The sequence below is a fragment of the Nannobrachium achirus genome, assembly GCF_963921795.1.
Source record: "Nannobrachium achirus genome assembly, chromosome: 19".
Taxonomy (NCBI): domain Eukaryota; kingdom Metazoa; phylum Chordata; class Actinopteri; order Myctophiformes; family Myctophidae; genus Nannobrachium; species Nannobrachium achirus.
In genome coordinates, this window is record NC_137826.1 from 21,100,941 (window position 1) to 21,122,358 (window position 21,418).

At 38.6% G+C, this 21,418-nt stretch overlaps 1 protein-coding gene across 1 annotated transcript; it reads left to right on the forward strand.

Annotated features, from left to right (window-relative positions):
- Positions 1 to 8,490: 8,490 nt before the first annotated feature.
- LOC308305061 (complement factor B-like) lies at positions 8,491 to 20,472 on the forward strand. The gene is made up of 18 exons (XM_080749709.1): positions 8,491 to 8,630; positions 10,198 to 10,398; positions 10,769 to 10,954; positions 11,903 to 12,073; positions 12,556 to 12,639; positions 13,029 to 13,168; positions 13,329 to 13,479; positions 13,620 to 13,748; positions 14,255 to 14,365; positions 14,646 to 14,786; positions 16,349 to 16,461; positions 16,561 to 16,687; positions 17,398 to 17,542; positions 17,657 to 17,733; positions 18,203 to 18,306; positions 19,008 to 19,137; positions 19,708 to 19,757; positions 20,080 to 20,472. Exons 1-18 carry the CDS (start codon positions 8,570 to 8,572, stop codon positions 20,278 to 20,280), a joined length of 2,322 nt encoding a protein of 773 aa, XP_080605835.1. The 5' UTR covers positions 8,491 to 8,569; the 3' UTR covers positions 20,281 to 20,472.
- The last annotated feature ends 946 nt before the right edge of the window (positions 20,473 to 21,418 follow it).

Sequence of the window (21,418 nt, forward strand, 5' to 3'; positions counted from 1 at the left end):
GGCGGAGCTTACTTAACAACGACACAGATGTCTTCCGCTCGAGTCAAAGCACGCGTGTAACAAGTTGCATGTCTTCAAACAAAACGAGTCATGACTTATGCCCGTTTGAAGTTTGAATTTTCAAACGCTTCGTATAGCGCCCCCCTTTGGCCGATTGGAATAAAATTGGTTTCAGTGATACTTTGACTAACCCTCCACATCTTTGCCAAATGCCATGAACGTGTAACTTTGCATGTATGATTTAGAGGCCGAAGAATAATTTGCATAAAACCGCAATATTGATTGAATTATTAAAAAAATATATTTCACTTTAAAAAAAATCTGGTTGATCAATCTGACCGTATTGGTCCAAAGTTCATGTGAAAAAAGTTTTGTGCACTTGATGCGAAAATCCCAGGAGGAGATAGATTTTTACTGTTTTTCATATAATTCCGAATTGTGGGAGACCTAAAGGTCAGAGGTCAAAAGTTAGAGGGTAAAAGTTGTTCGGCATGAGGAGACGCATACGTGTATACAGGTTTCATGGCTGTAACTAAAACACAGCATGAGCTATACCTGTTCAAAGTTCGCACTTTCGAAGGCTTCCTACAGCGCCACCATTTGGCTGATTGCTATAAAAAATAATAGCGCACTTCGCCACTGTAAACTGAACACATTGATGTTTTTATTTTCATTTTCTCACTAAGTATGTAGGAGTAGAAAGGAACCGAAGTTCCTGTCTACTGTCTGACTGACTGACTGACTGATAGATAAATAATGACAATATCTAAAGTGTGCTCGCCTTATAGGCGAGCCCACAATAATGACAATATCTAAAGTGTGCTCGCCAGGTACTGGCGAGCCCACAACTATCTTCATGTATGGCCATTGATTTTCTGTAGTGCTAAAGGGTTTAGGTGGAGTCTGAAGAGGTGAGTCTTCAGTCCACGGCGAAAGCTAGCGAGTGAGTCCGTTGTTCAAAGTGCGACAGGGAGTTTATTCCACAACTTGGGGGCCAGGAGGGCAAACTGTCTCGGACGAGTGGATTTTTGCCCTGGAGTTTTTAGCAACAAATCATAACTGTCTACAACTAAAGCATAAGGAATCCTTTCTGAAGGGATTTAACTGAACATAACCATAGAACATAACTAGCACAGTCAATGGTTGGTTTGTTGTACACAACAACAGTACAACACTAAACATAACTCATAACCTGTCCAATACATTTGATAGGTCAATAGTACAAATTCAACATGATTGATGCCAAGTTATATATAGCTATATAGCTTTCTCTCTCTTTTTCCCCCTCTCTTCATCACTTCTTGTGTGAACAAATACAATTCAAACTTTTTCTTGAAAATACAGTATTACTTAAATCAAAAAATTAGGTAATAAATGAAGGCAGACAGGAAACAAATAGGAAAAATACTATAAAATAAGATGCAGAACACAATGCCAAAAACAGAACATACTGAACTACAGAAACACAGGCCTAATAAGTCCAAAAATGTCAGTCAATGTCCAACGGCCAAGGAGCGGACCATGACAGACCCCAAAGACTGAGAGGAGTCAAATTTAACTGAATCCATGACCCTGACTGACATATATTTTTATGTTGAAGGTGAAGTTAAGATTTTCCATGGTTACAAGTTAGTGCCCTCATTGTGTAGGTAAACGTTTTTTTTTTCTTTTCTTTTTTGGTCCCTTCTTGAAAACAAAGATCTATAACCGTGTTGCCTCCTGGTGGCGCTATAATAGGAAATAGGTCAATGTCTTCTTCTGCCTTTCATGGCAATTGGACACCGAATTCATGATTTGAGGGATTTTGTTCTAAAAATGTGTTTTGCAATGGTCAACCTGCTGGTGGCGCTATAACGGCCCAATGTGAAAAGGGTGGCATTTGTTCCTCGACCTAGTGGGAATTTCATGGAAATCGCAAGCTGTGTGAGGCATTTTGTTCAAAACGGACCACATCCGTCTGGATCACATGACTATAGAGATAGTGTGTACCAATTTGTGTGAAGGAATAATCTTTACATAAGTCGACCTCCTGGTGGAGCTATAAAAGGCAGATGTGAAAAAATGCAGGGCAAAGGTTTTTCCTTGGCCAGGGAGAGCGCATCCTAAAACAAAGTTTTACATTGATCGGTGGAGTTATACTGTGATCGAAAATATTTGCCTCGTGGCTAGTATTACAACAAATATCACATGTATGAATTATTCTCAACAATTGTTTTGATCAAAACAAGATCACAAGCTCACCCATTAACTGAAGACATAAAACAAGTGCAGTAAACCAATGCCAGTCGCTAGTGGGAACTGAAATATGTGGGAATGTGCGTGGCAATTTTCACAGAAATCACACTCTGTGTTCATGATTTGAGCCATTTTGTTCCAAACAGAACTCCTGCAAATTTTGGAATCCAATCTTAGCCAATCAGGATGGAATAGCTATGAAAAATATGAGAGTACTGTCCAAAAAAGTATTTAGCACAAATCCGCCTCCTAGTGGTGCTATAACAGGCCCATGTGAAAAATTGGGGGCAGCAGTTCTGCTCTGGCACCCAGGTAGTGTGTGTGCACAGTTTCGCGCCGCTGCGGCGCCAGACATTAGTTGTCCACAGACGGAAGGACGGACGGACAGGGTGCAAAACATAGCCGCGGCCTGGCAGAGACAATAATCATTACTGGAAAACTAACAAAAGCAAATGCAAGCCATGAGTTTTGAAATGACAAGGTTGTTTGTACTTTGTCTTGGTTTCTCAATAGTAGTTATTTGATTAGACATGTGACCTTGTTTTTCCACGATTTGTTACGAAAAGGTTCTTCAGGCTTGCCAAATTTCAGACAAAATTGTTACAGATCGAAAGGGAGATGACAACTAACACTTTAGTTTTGATTTCATTTGGATACTCATTTGGTTATCCACCCCACTTTTATCATCATTGTGGGCTCGCCTATAAGGCGAGCACACTTTAGATATTGTCATTATTTATTTATCTATCAGGCAATCAGTAGACGGGAACTTCGGTTCCTTTCTACTCCTACATACTTAGTGAGAAAATGAAAATAAAAACATCAATGTGTTCAGTTTACAGTGGCGAAGTGTGCTATTATTTTCTATAGCAATCGGCCAAATGGTGGCGCTGTAGGAAGCCTTCGAAAGTGCGATCTTTGAACAGGTATAGCTCATGCTGTGTTATACATACAGCCATGAAACCTGTATACACTTATGCGTCTCCTCATGCCGAACAACTTTTACCCTCTAACTTTTGACCTCTGACCTTTAGGTCTCCCACAATTCGGAATAATATGAAAAACAGTAAAAATCTATCTCCTCCTGGGATTTTTGCGATACGCGCATGAAACTTTTTTCACATGAACTTTGGACCAATACGGTCAAACTAGTCTCGGCGGATTTCTTTTAAAGTGAAATATAATGTTTTAATAATTCAATCAATATTGCGGTTTTATGCAAATTATTCTTCGGCCTCTAAATCATACATGCAAAGTTACACGTTCATGGCATTTGGCAAAGATGTGGAGGGTTAGTCAAAGTATCACTGAAACCAATTTTATTCCAATCGGCCAAAGGGGGGCGCTATACGAAGCGTTTGAAAATTCAAACTTCAAACGGGCATAAGTCATGACTCGTTTCGTTTGAAGACATGCAACTTGTTACACGCGTGCTTTGACTCAAGCGGAAGACATCTGTGTCGTTGTTAAGTAAGCTCCGCCCTTCGATTTTCCACCATTTTGAGCAGTTTGTAAAACGCATAAACCCGCTTTTATTCTGGAATTTTCGTTCCATGTGCACAAAACTTTTTTTACGTGAACTTTGGACCGATATCTAAAGATCTGTCAGATCGGATTTCTTTAAAATTGAAACATGCTTTTTTAAATAAATTCAATGAATATTGCAGTTTTATGCAAATTATTCTTCTGCCTCTAAATCATACATGCAAAGTAACATGTTCATGGCATTTGGCAAAGATGTAGAGTGTTAGTCCAAATATCACTAAAACCAATCTTACCCCAATTGGCCAAAGGGGGGCGCTATATCATTTTGAGCAGTTTGTGAAACGCTTAAACCCGTTTTTTTTTGCAATTTGCATGAAACATTCTACACACAATCTAAGGACCTTTATCTAATATGCCTATGAAGTGCACACACACAAAAAATAATAATAATGAATATAGCTGCAAGCAGCGATAAAGTGGCCAAAGCCAAAAACACCTCAAATCATGAACACAGCCTGCAATGTGCGTGAAATCTTGCAAACACATTCCCAATAGGTCAAGGAACAGATACCACCCTTCTTACATTGGCCTGTTATAGCGCCACCAGCGGGTCAACTTTTGCACAACACATTTTTGGAACAAAATGGACCAATCTTTGACGTCAGTAACGTCAAAGAGAGCACTGCCTGCGATCTTGACATTTTGTACTTTTATAGCCATTGTTTTCTGGCTTGAAGCGAGCCCACAATTGTTTCGAAGGAACAATATTTTTCTAGTGACAATATCTAACCGTCATATCAAGTTCTCCTCAAAACTTCGGTTCCTTTCTACTCCTACATACTTAGTGAGAAAATGAAAACAAAAACATCAATGTGTTCAGCTTACTGTGGCGACGTGTGCTATTACTTTTTACAGCAATCGGCCAAATGGTGGCGCTGTAGGAAGCCTTCGAAAGTGCGAACTTTGAACAGGTATAGCTCATGCTCTGTTATACGTACAGCCATGAAACCTGTATACACGTATGCGTCTCCTCATGCCGAACAATTTTTACGCTCTGACTTTTGACCTCTGATCTTTAGATCCCTCAGAATTTGGAATTATATGAAAAACAGTAAAAATCTATCTCCTCCTGGGATCTTTGCGATACGCGCATGAAACTTTTTTCACATGAACTTTGGACCAATACGGTCAAACTAGTCTCGGCGGATTTCTTTTAAAGTGAAATATATTTTATTAATAATTCAATCAATGTTGCGGTTTTATGCAAATTATTCTTCGGCCTCTAAATCATACATGCAAAGTTACACGTTCATGGCATTTGGCAAAGATGTGGAGGGTTAGTCAAAGTATCACTGAAACCAATTTTATTCCAATCGGCCAAAGGGGGGCGCTATACGAAGCGTTTGAAAATTCAAACTTCAAACGGGCATAAGTCATGACTCGTTTTGTTTGAAGACATGCAACTTGTTACACGCGTGCTTTGACTCGAGCGGAAGACATCTGTGTCGTTGTTAAGTAAGCTCCGCCCCCCGATTTTCCGCCATATTGAGCAGTTTGTAAAACGCGTAAACCCGCTTTTATTCTGGAATTTTCACTCCACGTGCACAAAACTTTTTTTACGTGAACTTTGGACCGATATCTAAAGATCTGTCAGATCGGATTTCTTTAAAATTGAAACATGCTTTTTAAAATAAATTCAATGAATATTGCAGTTTTATGCAAATTATTCTTCTGCCTCTAAATCATACATGCAAAGTAACATGTTCATGGCATTTGGCAAAGATGTAGAGTGTTAGTCCAAATATCACTAAAACCAATCTTACCCCAACTGGCCAAATGGGGGCGCTATATCATTTTGAGCAGTTTGTGAAACGCTTAAACCCGTTAGGATTTATTTTTGCAATTTGCATGAAACATTCTACACACAATCTAAGGACCTTTATCTAAAGTGCACACACAAAAAAAAAATAATAATAATGAATATAGCTGCAAGCAGCGATAAAGTGGCCAAAGCCAAAAACACCTCAAATCATGAACACAGCCTGCAATGTGCGTGAAATCTTGCAAGCACATTCCCAATAGGTCAAGGAGCAGATACCACCCTTCTTACATTGGCCTGTTATAGCGCCACCAGCGGGTCACCTTTTGCACAACACATTTTTGGAACAAAATGGACCAATCTTTGACGTCAGTAACGTCAAAGAGAGCACTGCCTGCGATCTTGACATTTTGTACTTTTATAGCCATTGTTTTCTGGCTTGAAGCGAGCCCACAATTGTTTCGAAGGAACAATATTTTTCTAGTGACAATATCTAACCGTCATATCAAGTTCTCCTCAAAACTTCGGTTCCTTTCTACTCCTACATACTTAGTGAGAAAATGAAAATAAAAACATCAATGTGTTCAGCTTACTGTGGCGAAGTGTGCTATTACTTTTTACAGCAATCGGCCAAATGGTGGCGCTGTAGGAAGCCTTCGAAAGTGCGAACTTTGAACAGGTATAGCTCATGCTCTGTTATACGTACAGCCATGAAACCTGTATACACGTATGCGTCTCCTCATGCCGAACAATTTTTACGCTCTGACTTTTGACCTCTGATCTTTAGATCCCTCAGAATTTGGAATTATATGAAAAACAGTAAAAATCTATCTCCTCCTGGGATCTTTGCGATACGCGCATGAAACTTTTTTCACATGAACTTTGGACCAATACGGTCAAACTAGTCTCGGCGGATTTCTTTTAAAGTGAAATATATTTTATTAATAATTCAATCAATGTTGCGGTTTTATGCAAATTATTCTTCGGCCTCTAAATCATACATGCAAAGTTACACGTTCATGGCATTTGGCAAAGATGTGGAGGGTTAGTCAAAGTATCACTGAAACCAATTTTATTCCAATCGGCCAAAGGGGGGCGCTATACGAAGCGTTTGAAAATTCAAACTTCAAACGGGCATAAGTCATGACTCGTTTCGTTTGAAGACATGCAACTTGTTACACGCGTGCTTTGACTCGAGCGGAAGACATCTGTGTCGTTGTTAAGTAAGCTCCGCCCCCCGATTTTCCGCCATATTGAGCAGTTTGTAAAACGCGTAAACCCGCTTTTATTCTGGAATTTTCACTCCACGTGCACAAAACTTTTTTTACGTGAACTTTGGACCGATATCTAAAGATCTGTCAGATCGGATTTCTTTAAAATTGAAACATGCTTTTTAAAATAAATTCAATGAATATTGCAGTTTTATGCAAATTATTCTTCTGCCTCTAAATCATACATGCAAAGTAACATGTTCATGGCATTTGGCAAAGATGTAGAGTGTTAGTCCAAATATCACTAAAACCAATCTTACCCCAATTGGCCAAAGGGGGGCGCTATATCATTTTGAGCAGTTTGTGAAACGCTTAAACCCGTTAGGATTTATTTTTGCAATTTGCATGAAACATTCTACACACAATCTAAGGACCTTTATCTAATATGCCTATGAAGTGCACACACACAAAAAAAATAATAATAAATAATATAGCTGCAAGCAGCGATAAAGTGGCCAAAGCCAAAAACACCTCAAATCATGAACACAGCCTGCAATGTGCGTGAAATCTTGCAAGCACATTCCCAATAGGTCAAGGAGCAGATACCACCCTTCTTACATTGGCCTGTTATAGCGCCACCAGCGGGTCAACTTTTGCACAACACATTTTTGGAACAAAATGGACCAATCTTTGACGTCAGTAACGTCAAAGAGAGCACTGCCTGCGATCTTGACATTTTGTACTTTTATAGCCATTGTTTTCTGGCTTGAAGCGAGCCCACAATTGTTTCGAAGGAACAATATTTTTCTAGTTTTATCAACATGTCAAAGTCCAAAATCTGAAATCCAGATTGGATACAAATTGTGAGTGTATATATATACTGTATGTATATAATATATATATACAGTATATATATATATATATATATATATATATATACATACAGTATATATATATATATATATATATATATATATATATATATATATATATATATATATATATATATATATATATATATATATATATTAGGGCTGGCATGCGATTAAAATTTTTAATCTAATTAATTACAGGCTCTGTGATTAATTAATCGCAATTAATCACATTTTAATCGCACATCGATATTTGACCTGAGAAGCATTTTTTTTCAAGTAAAACACATTTTGTTGTACGAGTGAATCAACGAGTGAGTTTTTTAAATCTAAATTTCGCATCCACTGGGCCAAGCAAAGCACTCTGATCGGCTACTTCTTCCTTTGCGTTTGTTGTCTCTTCTTGGTTAGTGCATCGCTATGATCAGTATGCCCGAAACTGAAGGTTCTGTGGTGCAAAAACTAAGTGCGATTAAAATGAGTTAATTTTTTTAATTTTCTGTAATTAATTAATCGCAATTAATCAGTTAAAGTCCCAGCCTTAATATATATATATATATGTATATGTATATGTATATATATATATATATATATATATATATATATGTGTGTGTGTATATATATATGTGTGTGTATATATATGTGTGTGTGTGTGTGTGTGTGTGTGTGTGTGTGTGTGTGTGTGTGTGTGTGTTTTATATGAAATGTAAAAATGTAATACATGCTTTGTCAACTAATGCTGCACCGTTTCTTTCTTATACTACAATGGTGCTAGACCGTGCTACAATTGGTTCATGATTGTTTTCAATCATGGTACTAGCTATTGACCACATTTTAGTTTACTCATAGTTAATAAGTGACAGAGCAGCAGACCTATTATTGAATCCCACTTGTGCTGCCTCTTAGAAATAAATAGTTGTCTTTTGTGGAATCATCTCATTTTCAACATGGCATTTTCCAGCAACTGGCATTGGTTTACTGCACTTGTACTATGTCTTCAGTTTATGGGTGAGCTTGTGATCTTGTTTTGATCAAAACATTATTGTTGAGAATAATTCATACATGAGACATTTGTTGTAATACTAAAGCCACAAGGAAAATATTTTCGATCACAGTTTGAATGTTGACTCCTTGCTAGTTTTGCATATTTGGAAGAGATCTTGCATTTAGTTTTTATAAAGCCCTTTCCCAATGAACCAATTTGTAGCAATAGGCTACTGTACATTTTGTTAATACTGAGTGAGCAAAGTAGACTTTTGGAAAATACTATGTATATTTATTTTTATTTAAGTACCATTTTGAAGGTATGTTACTAATAACAGAAGGCTATTCAACATTGTGTTATTGCTACTTTTCCTCAAGTAGGCTAAAAAGAAATCTGTGTAGAGCTACTTCTACATCTGCTCATACAGCAGTGGTGGGAAAAGTATTATTATTTTTTTACTTGAATAAAAGTATCAATACTGCAATGTAGACAATATATACTCTGTTACAAGTAAAAGTCTGAAATTCAAAATTGACTTGAGTAAAACTACACATACGTTGGTATAAAAATGTACTTAAAAGTACTAAAAGTACTCATCATACAGAATGTCCCATTTCACAAGTTTTCAAATGCATAAAAATCTCTTGTAGATCGGCTAATTGTAAATGACTGAAATGTATAGGGCTAGAAGTGGGTAATGTATGTTTTGTAATAATAATACAAATCTACAAAGTAACTTGCAACTAAAGGTTTCAAATAACTGTAGTGTAAAAGTATAATATTTGCCTCTGAGATGTAGTGGAGTAGAAGTAAAAGTACAGATATTTTGAAATAATCCTGTAAAGTAAAAATATCTCATAATTGTACAGTACTTGAGTAAATGTTAGTTCATTGTTACTTTACACCACTGTCATACAGTAAATGTTAAACTTCTGACAAGACTATACATACTTGGTATTAGTCATACAATGAATAGGCCTACTATTTTCGAGGTGGAGTGGATTTATTTTGCAAGACTTCTTTGTTGATCATTTGGAACGTTTGTGGAAAATCTCAGATTTAGTGATTGGCACAATATTACTGCTTCACCCATATAGTGATTAGCCATTTCAAACAATAGAACTAGAATCTACTGAAAATGTCTTTCCCTGAAGTTTTAGCAGATAAGAATTGGAACTTGTACTGTAGAATATCTGCCTGGGATATGGGGTTTTCAGTTTCAAATGCAGGCCATGCTCATGTCTGTAAGTTTTCTTAAAGGACCACTTCACCCAGTTTTCAATCTTCATATACTTGATCCTCACTAATGCATTATAAGATGGCATGATTATCTGTATTCAGTCTGTTTCTCAGAGGAGAGCTGTGGATAGTTCAGAAACCTGCATACCAGTGACATCATGGTGTCTTCTTATTTATTTATATCGTCTTGTTTGTGCATTTCCTATTGTAATATAAGCTATGAATAAGACAAGATAAAACGTTATTGATCCCCTAAGAGAGAATCAGTTGTCCTAGCAGCTGCACAGTAAGAATTAAACACAGGACAGAGGTATGATAAAGTTCACTCATCTCAATGAATTTGTTTTCAAGGTGTTGGGACAGAGCCGATCTGCACTGAGGATCGTTTACACATTCAAGGTGGTCATTACAACCTGACCAATGGGCTGAGAACTAACAGCAAGTTGATCTATCACTGCCCCCCAAATTACTATCCATACCCTGATTCATCTCGCCTGTGTCTACCCACTGGTAGATGGCAACCTAAGCCGACCTCTGGTCAGAAGTGTAGAAGTAAGTAATGATTGTGGCCACATCTTCCTAGAAATTAGGATTTTAACATTTTGCTCTAGAAAGGATACATGACAATTTAGACTCCATCGACAACAGTGTCTCTTGTTTAAAAGAATTGATCTTCAAGCTAACAATGCAATAAGCTTGAATATCAGTTCTTTTAGGTGAAGTGAAACGATCATTCTACAGTGTACATGTACAATTTTTACTTAAAAACACAATTAAATTGTAATAGCGGTTTGGGTTGTGGAGTTACGTGTGTTATCTAAATATTAACAACATCTTCAGTAGCTCTGTAGATTAAAAGTTGCTAATCAAAAATATTCTCCTGAGTCCCATTGACACTCCCTTTTTAAATGTATTATTTCAGTGGTCGAATGTCCTGACCCAACTCTGGAGCAAGGCGACGTCTACCCTGCTGAAGAGAAGTACTATGTGGGCAAAGAGACAACATATGAATGCTGGTCTGGGTACGAACTCCGTGGCTCTGAGTCTCGAGTTTGCCTACCGAGCGGCAAGTGGAGTGGAACAACTCCTATATGCAGTCAGGAGGATCGTAAGTCATCAACAGGCTATGAATACGGAATACTAACACATAATGCAACATACAACATCCCTAAAATATTTGTCATATTTTGTATATTTTCAAATATACTGTATGTCATACAGTGGTTGCTTTTCTGCAGGGCAAAGTCATCCCTCTGGCTTCACTGTGTCCTTCTGTTTGTCTGTTCCCACTTTTCCCAGTATTGTCTAAACGTTTGTAGTCTGAGCATGAAAGTAAGCGTTTCCATTATGTCAAATTTTCTTTGGTTGTGGTATTGCCAGTGACGTGTAGCAACGTGGGAAAATTTCGTTATTTCTACGTCCCATCATTTCGACTAAGGGAGTCAGCAGGTTAGCTGCTCACCCGCATCACGGTTACTGAGGTTAGGGTTAGAGTTTGGGTTAGGCTACTCACCCGCGTCACGGTTACTGAGGTTAGAGTTAGGGTTTAGGTTAGGTTTAGGCATAGAGGTTAACATTCACCCACGTCGGCAGGTTAGCTACTCACCCGCGTCGGCAGGTTGGCTTTTCACCGTCGAACAGATGCTATGTTGCAATATCGACACGCTCCCTAGTGACGTGTGATCGCTTTCTTGTCTGCTGCCATCGGCCTGGCGGCCAGTGGTGGAAAAAGTACCCAAATGTTTTACTTAAGTAAAAGTACCAATACTGCAATATATAAATACTGCAAGTGCAAGTCTGGAATTCAAAATGTACTAGTAAGTAAGTAAGTAACTAGTACGTTTTCAAATAAATGAAGTGGAGTAAAAGTACAATATTTGCCTCTGAGATGTAGTAGAGTAGAAGAAAAATATTGGAAATTGGACATACTCCAGTAAAGTAAAAGTAGAGCCTACCTCAAAATTGTACTTAAGCACAGGACTTAAGTAAATGTACTTAGTTACTTTACACCACTGTTGGCGGGGATAACTAATAAATCAAATCTATATTTCCACAGCGGACAGTACGTGTGCTGATCCTGGTGTTCCAGCTGGAGCCGTGAAGGTGACATATGACACTGATGAGAAGGTGACATACAGTTGCAAAAACAAGTTAATTTTGGTGGGGTCTCGTGAACGAGTGTGTCAAGAAAATGGCCAGTGGACTGGAGTGGAGCCTGCTTGTTACTGTAAGATATTACTCATATACTGTACTGTAGGGTTGATAAGAAGTGGAAGTCACTTCTCATCAATCTACATTTATGAGCTTTAAAGCTATTATCATAAAAAAAACGAAAATATACTGTAGCATAGACCTACTATGCAAATGATAAAAGTCAAGATATTGTCTTTGCTCTAGCAAGGATACTGTATTGGGTATTCATTCATTGGTATTGCAATCTGACCATGGTCAGTGATTAATACATTCAATCACTCTAGTTGAGTTGCCATACAAGAGGTGAAAAGCAATTCATGTCAAAATAGCTGTCAATAGTATCAATCTGGTTAAAATACTTCTTGAGTGTTAAAACCTGAAGATAGCCTATGTTTATACTCTAACGAAATCTATAAAATGAAATGAATGAATCATGACTAACATCCTATACATGTATAAAGGAGCATAATACTGTATAATATGTGTCACATCATGTGAACTTTGCTCCCTTTACAGACAAACATACATATGATACTGCACAGGAAGTCTCAGAGGCTTTTGGTTCTTCAATCAAAGAGAGCCTCACTAAGCTACAACCCGGTATGTTTTTTAATCATTTTCTGCAACCCAGTTAGTTAGTTAGTTAGTTTATTTTATCAACTCACAGTAGCAAACATTTATACAAGTCTTACATCCACAAAAGCATAAGAGAACAGTAGCACTGTTTGAGGTGATCAAAAGGAATAGGCTGAAGCTATAAAGCTTATGAATGCCTATCCTACATATTCATGGTTTAAGATACAGTAATATGGTATAAAAGTGTTCAAACTCACCATATAAAGAGAATGAAAATAAAATTAATTTTAAATGAAAACCCAAATACATCAACAATAGCAAATTTCCCCAACCTTCAGGGATGCCAGAGAAGTCCCACCAGGGGTGGGATTTAAGGCTCAAAATATCAAAAAATGTCTGTCTGTGTTTTTCAGAGGACACACAAGAGGGGAGAAAAATCAGGATACCAAAAAATGGGACACTCAACATCTACATCGCCATGGACGCTTCAGCAAGCATTAAAAAAGAAAAGTTTGAAGAAGCAAAAGCGGCAGTTATCAAACTTATTACCAAGGTGAATCAAAGAAACAGAATCATGTTTTTGCATATAATTTAGACTAGAGTATCAGAATTTGATAGACATTTCAAGACAAATAGCCCTACTGACTTTAATTCATACTTTCTGATGCAATCAGTATTCTGTTTAACAAACATTATCTTTCATCTCTTTGCAGGTTTCCTCTTTCTCCGTCACTCCCAATTATGAAATAATTTTATTCTCCTCTGAGATCATTGAGATTGTCGACATAAGTGATTTTTTTGGTGCGAACAAGCCAACACTTGACCATGTCCGGGATCGATTAAAAAACTTCAATGTAGAAGAAGGTGAGTAAAGGTCACATTTATACTATACAACTGCCTGTGTATATATAATTAAGTTATAACGCAACCGTGTCAAATCTACTGCATCTACCCTGAAATTGTGTGTGTGTGTGTGTGTGTGTGTGTGTGTGTGTGTGTCACAGGGGCAAATGATCTTGGGACAGACCTGGATGGGGCATTTGAAAGGATCAGGGAGAAAATGGCTTGGATAAAGCTGACTGAGAGGAATAGCTTTCTAGATCACCGTCATGTCATCATTGTCTTTACTGATGGTAACGAGTCTTTCAGTCTTATATTTAAATATCCACCCCTCGAGGATGATGTGAAAATGTCATATAATAATAATAATTGTGATTTACAATATTATCGCGATAATCAAAATACTCTGTGGTATATAGTTCATTGGTGGTTTATATGATTTCTTAAACATGTATAATATAAGACATGATAAATCATGTGTTAAATCTTTGTAGTAGCCGAAGGAATTACAAAAAAAGTTATTATAACATATTTTGTAAATGTACAAATTAAACATTTAAAAATGATCTCCAGATCGTTATTTCCACATGATCCATTGTACGTGTAGATAACTAGATAAGTCACTGCCAAGTCACTTCTTTCTAGTCAAAGCTCGTTCATCCCTTGGAATCGTTAAAAGGGAGTCGACCTGCCATAAAAGGAAATTGTGTTCTGATTGTGAGGGCAAATAACACAATCCCTATGATTCCGTAAATCTGTCATTTTGCTACTTTGTGAGCTTGATTTCTGTTCTTTGCAGGGGGATTTAACGTGGGAGGTTCACCTGAAGCCACTGTGGCAAAAATAAAACATATGATCTACCACAACGAAGCTGGTCGGCTTGACGAGGAAAAGAGAAAGGAATATCTTGGTGAGGTTTTCTTCTCATGTTATTCTTAACATTGATAAATATCAATGAATCATATAAAACTAATATTAATATTCTTAAAATTCAAAATGTGTCAGATATTTATCTGTCATTTAAATGGGCAAGAGAAAATATTATTCCTTGTTATTCCTTGCCTCTGTATTTCCCTCTGACATCTCACCACTCCAAGCATCACTCGACAAATCAATGGAGCTCTAAATAACAAAAACGCACTGGGATGCAATGTTATGTTCAATTTTGGCATCTATCTTGTCTCTTGCAGATATTTATGTTTTCGCCATTGGAACCAATATCTTTGATGAAGACCTAATGCCTCTTACAGCACCTGAGAGGAGCCCTGATCCACATTATTTCAGACTAAAGGATATCAAAAACCTAGCACAGACCTTTGACGACATTATTGGTGAGTTCTCTGCTACCGACATGAAACCGCTAAGACAGTGGAACACAAATCTTAAAGGGATCCCTGGCTAATATAACAAATATGCCTTAATACATTATAATTATTCTCTATAACTACAATGTAAAATTAAAAACACCTTAAATATTTTATTTCTTCTAGAAATTGCTAATCTTTCACTCAATAGGGGAAATGCCCATCGCAAGTTGATGATGTGTATCATAAAACCATGTGTGATCTATCCCTATGGAATTTATGGCATGCATGTGAAAATAAAAACAAACGTAATACTTCCTATGGTTAATATGAGCATCAAATCAATATTTCAAATGTGTGTGTGTTGTTGTTTTTGCCAGACCCAGGGGGTCGGCCTACATAAGGCTTTGTCTGTCGGTCGGTCCCTCTTTTCCTCCTCTGCCTGTCCCTCTTTTCCTCATGTGCCTGTCTGCTCATCTGCCCCTCCCTTCCCTTGCTGGGCTGATTGCCTTGAGTGCCGTCACCTGTACAGGACCAGCTGAGTTGAGTTGGCTGACGAGCTGCTGACACTATAAATTCCTCAGCCCATCTCCAAGCTCACAAACATTTCCAGCTGCTCAGCCTATACAATCCTGTGTGTTCATGTGTTAGTTCAGTGCCATACTAGTGAAAACAGCCGATCTACAAGCTCACTACGCTTTGTTTCTGAGACTATAAAATCCTGTGTGTTCATGTGTTAGTTCAGTGCCATACTAGTTTTCATTGCGGGTTTGGCACGTCCAGGTGACCTGGTCTAGTTTTGGAACAAGGACGCCAGCACTCACTTTAGATAGACTTCTTCTTGTTTATTAAATAGTTTCCCCCCAGCAGCCAGGACAAGTGGACGTTTCGGCCACACAGGCCTTCCTCAGCGTGTAAACTCTGAGTTTACACGCCATAAATTCCATAGGGATAGACCACAAATGGTTTCATGACATCAACTTGCGACAGCATTTCCCCTATTGAGTGAAAGATTAGCCATTTCTAGAAGAAATATAATATTTAAGGTGTTTTTAATTTTACATTGTAGTTATAGAGGACAATTATAATGTATTAAGGCATATTTGTCATATTAGCCAGGGATCCTTTTAACATACACACCACACACACACACACACACACACACACACACACACACACACACACACACACACACACACACACACACACACACACACACACACACAGCTAAGCTTGTTTGGACTCCTTGTGGTCCCTTCCCATCTCGGCTCCCGGGCTAGAGGAGGACTCCTCGTCATATGATCTATCTTTAAAAGAAATAGCCCACCACCACGGAAGCTGGGGTTTCGAATGTCAAGTGTCTATGCGAACACAGTTGGCCCGTATTGAGCTGAGCGGGGAGGGTGATATTTGTCACTGCATGTATTGCAGGGGGCGGCACCTGTCAGCAGGCAGGTAAGGTGAGTCAGTAGGATACAATAGCAGTGACAACACACAAATTGTGTGGGGAGTAATTAATTGGCTAAATTGGGGAGAAAAAGCCAATATTGTTTCATGTGATTTATTTTAATCTGCTTTTTCTCATGCAGATGAAGAAGAGGTTGTGGGTTTCTGTGGCCTTTACATTGAAAAAGACGAAGAGGTTGAACCACATAAATGGGCAGTATTGAAGTATCCATGGCGAGTGGAAGTCACTATTTCGGTAATTTTTCAGTTTATTTTTATTGTTGTTGAATTACAGTGAAATCTGACTCATTTCAGGAAACACAAATGTTATATCCTGTACGTATGTTCAATTTAGACTGCTGATTCTGGCAAGGTCTGCCAAGGTTCTCTGGTGAGCAGCCGTTTTGTCTTGACTGCTGCACACTGCATCAAATTTGAATATAGACCTGAAGATATTAAAGTTTACACCAGTGATCAACAAGGTAATATATAACATGTTTTATACATATTTTTTTGCTTAATCTCTAAAGCATTTATACAATGGAATGAAATATTATATATGTTTGCCTCACTGTTGGTAGCTAATTATCTCTGCCTGGCCAGAATGGCTGGAGATTATTTTGTGTAACTGTGATCAGCAAAGGTTTCCGTTCCAGTAGGCCAAAGAACGTTCACTCCCATTTTTTCACCTGGGGTCAATTGTCTAATGTAATCCTGCGCTATTCTCCCTCGGTCTGCCAACCTGGGGAGAGCAATGGACTGACCTCATGCTTCCTGCTACGCATGAGGAGTCCAAGCCGCTTCTTTTCACCTGACAGGGGTGAGTTTCCCTGGCTGGACGTAGCGCGTGGAAGGAAGAAGTTATTCCAACCAGTTCCTTTCCCCTCCATCAGGTGCCCTGTGTGGCCAGGGGAAGGCAGTATAGAGACCAGGATTACTGCATGTTTTTTGTGAGGGTACCTACCCTAGGGGACCGGGGAGAACATGTTATCTCCACACAGAAAGGCCCTTTCGCCAACCCCATACTTGGGGTATGGGCACTGATGATGCGGAGAGAACATGCCGCCCAGTGTACAGTTAGGATTTCTCCGAGGAGCAGACTTTTGTAGTTGATTACTTTGCAAGGACTAGCGTGACCTAAACCCGTCAGCATGTAACTTACTAATTTTCACTTCGCCTTGTCCCCTCACAGTTAGAGAAGTTGAAAGATTCCACCTCCATCCAGAATTCAATCTTAAAAAGAAGGTTGATCAAGGAGTCTTAGAATTCTATGACTATGATGTGGCACTCCTTCAACTGAAAAAAAGTTCAACTGTGGTTTTTACCTCTGAAGTCAGGTAAGTGTTTACAATTGCTGATGCTGTGACTTTTTCTTACCAAATTATGATCTCATACTGTACCCCACATCATTATAGTTTCCTAATTTTTGTATGTCACAATCTTTTCCCCAGGCCCGTTTGCTTACCTTGCACTCAGGCAACCAGTGACGCTCTGAAGCTGGTTGGTGTTTCCACCTGCAAGCAACAAGGTGACATACAGTACATACCCACCAAGACATCACAACACCTTAATGTTACAATAAGTTTATCATTGGTATGCCAACTTTCCAACCACCAGCACTAAGAGCTTCACAACAATAAACAGTATACAAATCAGTGAATATGAATCAGATTAGCTGCAACTAAATAACATTAAACAACTGTTATAAGTAACAGCAAAGTTCTTTCTATTTCAATGTTTTACTTTTAATAAAGCGTAATTATAAAACTAAAATAAAATATTATTACAATGATTTATTATACCTTCCCTGATGACTCAGTTAGCCTTTGTTACGTATGTGATTTTCGTATGTCGTTTTGATAATAGTGCTTCAATTTACATTAATAATAGAAAGCTCATTTTCCCCCCAATAACTTTCTAAACAAGTTGATCAAATCTGATCATTTCATCGCATGCTATTCCATCCAGTGAACCCTATATGTATTCTCTTAATACAGAGGACCGATTGCTGACCAAAGAAATTGAAAGACTTGCCTTCCTGACCGCCAAGAACAATGTTGTACAGGAAAAAGATGTTCACGCCAAGCTTAGCCCCCGCTATGTGAGTTTTTGTGCCTATATGTGTACTGTACATATTACATAATCACAGTATAATCACAGTGGAACCGTAAGGGTGCACTCTTCAAGTCTTCATAGTTAAATTATCAATTATTTTACTGTGTACATGCTTTCATATATCCTGATATGTCTTATATATAGTTTTAAGTCATTTTCCTAACTGTACACCACAACTTATACCTATGCATGTGTGTATGTACGGGACAACGCTCCACACGTCCCAGACTCTTCTCCCTTTTGGCTCCCAAACTATGGAATGAACTCCCGATTGCGATTAGAACTGCAGACTCACTCCCAATCTGCCGTAATCTGAAGACTCACCTCTTCACCAGACTCCACCTGAGCCCTTTAGCACTCGCCCTAGCCTCTACGACCTTGCAGGCTTATGCAAAGGCTAAAATGTTATTTAGATACCATGTTATGTTGACTGATGACCTGGCATCCTATAGTCACAGTAGTTAGTTAGTAGTTAGTTTCAATGTACCGATTATAGATTTTCTGGTTAGTATACTGTTAGACTGAGGTTCTTGGTTTACCTATGATCCCAGATTACTATTTACTGTTTGATGTATTACCTTGTGCTGTTGTTTATTGTAAATTGCTCTGGATTAAGAGTGTCTGCTAAATGCCGATACATTGTAAATGTACTCATTCATACCTCTGTTGTCCTGTTCTCCAATGCAGAGAGATGAGTGTATCGAACAAGCCAAACATGCTTATGGAGTAACTACAGACGATGTCACCCAAGCTGTGACTAAGAACTTCATCTGCACTGGTGGCCAGACCCCTAACGTAGATCTCATAGCATGCAAAGGTATGATCCATCACTGCATATTCATCTCCAGACAACATGCTCACGTACAGTAAAGGCACATTGTATAAATGTACAGTAAAAGCATTTTGTATAATTCAAGATTATTGCTATTTATTGCGACCGTCAGGTCGCAGTTACTATCAGAACCTCCACCGGCTGTCAGTCAGTCTGTCTCAGTCTGTCTGTCACGTCACACTTTTCCCCTACTCATATCTCCGCCACCGTTGCCCCTATCCATGCCAAACTTTGCACACACACTCCATGGCTGCCAAACCACAACCTCCACCCCTCATTTCTCACATGCCCCTCTTCTAACGTCACCATGAGGCCGATTCTTGCAAAACACATTTTTGGACACTGCTCCTACACATTTTGCCCTAAAATCACGCGAAGCAGTACACAGTATGTCTAGAGTCATGTCATCAACATGGATCTGTATACATGTGACCTGACGGTCGCTTATCTCCCGATTAGGGAGTCTTACTGGTTGTTTCTGAATCGAGACAACGTAAAATGAATAAATGTATTAATACATGTATCTATGATGTATCTATGCGTTTGGTGCCACAGGGGACTCTGGTGGTGCTGTGTTCAAGGAGTATGAGTACCGCATGATACAGGTGAGCCTGTTCATTGACGTACAGTATAATAGAGTCATGCCAGCAGATGGTGGGTGGGGTGGTCGGGGAAAAATGGGATTGGACCATTTACAGTTTGCGGTATTGGACCGTTTATCAGTCAAGTTCACCACATGTCACGATGCGATCGCCTATTTTATTTGTAATGGCCTGGTCATTACATACGGTAGCAGAGTAATTAAAGACAAAGCTCTGAGTGCAGTCTTATGTGTGGGATGTAGTTACCGGTATGTACAAATGATGCAGATGTCTTCCTAATCGGGGCAAGTCAAGAGTTGAACTAAAAATAACTTTTCGTTGACAGGTTGCAGTGGTCAGTTGGGGAGTACACGACGTATGTAAAGCAACTGGACAGACTATGCCAATGTCAAACCAAACCACCAGAGATTTCCACATCAATCTTTTCAGAGTTGCCCGTTTTCTAAAAGATATACTTGGTAACGAGACCCAGTATGACTATTCACCAATCAAGTTTTTAACTAATATAACTACCGGTAATAACTAATTGTATTGACTGTTATTTGTGTTGCTTGTTGTGTTTATTAGATATGTTTATTTGATTGGTTCACAACTCTTTCAGCATTTGACCATGCTAGTGCATGCATGCTAGTCACCAATTCGTCTTTGTGCTTGGTTATTACTGTTGTTGTTAATCATTGACAATGATGTAAACAATAAAGAAATATATTCTATTTTATGGAGGCTGGCAAGTTTATTTCACTTTACTTTACTGAAATTGCAAAGATTATTATTCTTCGCAAAATAACAAACAAAAAACACTTATAACAAACTCAAAAAGTTGCGCAACTTTGCACACTTATCACTGGTGGCCAAATTAAGTATTTTAATAGTCTCAAAAGGGGACTGACTTAAAAAAATATTAACCAAACAGGAGGTAAGCCATTTTAAAGGCTAATTTCACATCTCCCTCATATTGTGGGGCCAGGTTAGGCCAGTTACCACCGCCCCTCTCTGCTGATCCTCCTAGGGCCTAGGCCATCCCAGTCCTGTAGCTTGGGTCAGGGTAAAATGACTTGGAAGGCCCCTGTCCAGTCCTCTATACTGTCAGTGGTTCTCACCTGTGGGTCGGGACCCCCAGGGGGGTCCCCAAACTATTTTGGGGGGTGACCAGATGATTAACTTAATGTGCAACATTGTTTTCTCACTCAACAGTCAACAAACCAACATACAGTATAAGGGTATAGAGGGCGTCTGCACATGTCTACAGTGACAATTTAAGAACTTTTTTACATTGGCCAAATTGTCAAATATTAGAGGCAGAAATTGTGAAAATATCTACATGCTACATGCTCTTGTGAGCATGTAGATCTGCTATTTTCACAATAGAACCGTGTTTTGTACAAAATGTAATTCCTCAACTCTTAGTGCTCGTCAGGGTGGGGAGGGGGGTCCCCAGTTAAAATATGATTATTTTGGGGGTCACAGCCTGAAAAGGTTGAGAACCACTGCTCTTCGTGTCCCTACTCCCTACGCAATGCGGACCAGCAGTCTGGCATTACTCCAACTGGTATCTTTCAGCTCATTGCTCTGAATGTGTCTAATGTACAGTACAAGCCATAAACATGCTTGCCAATGAAATTTAATCTGTTTTGAACATGACCATAAAAAGGATTATAGACACC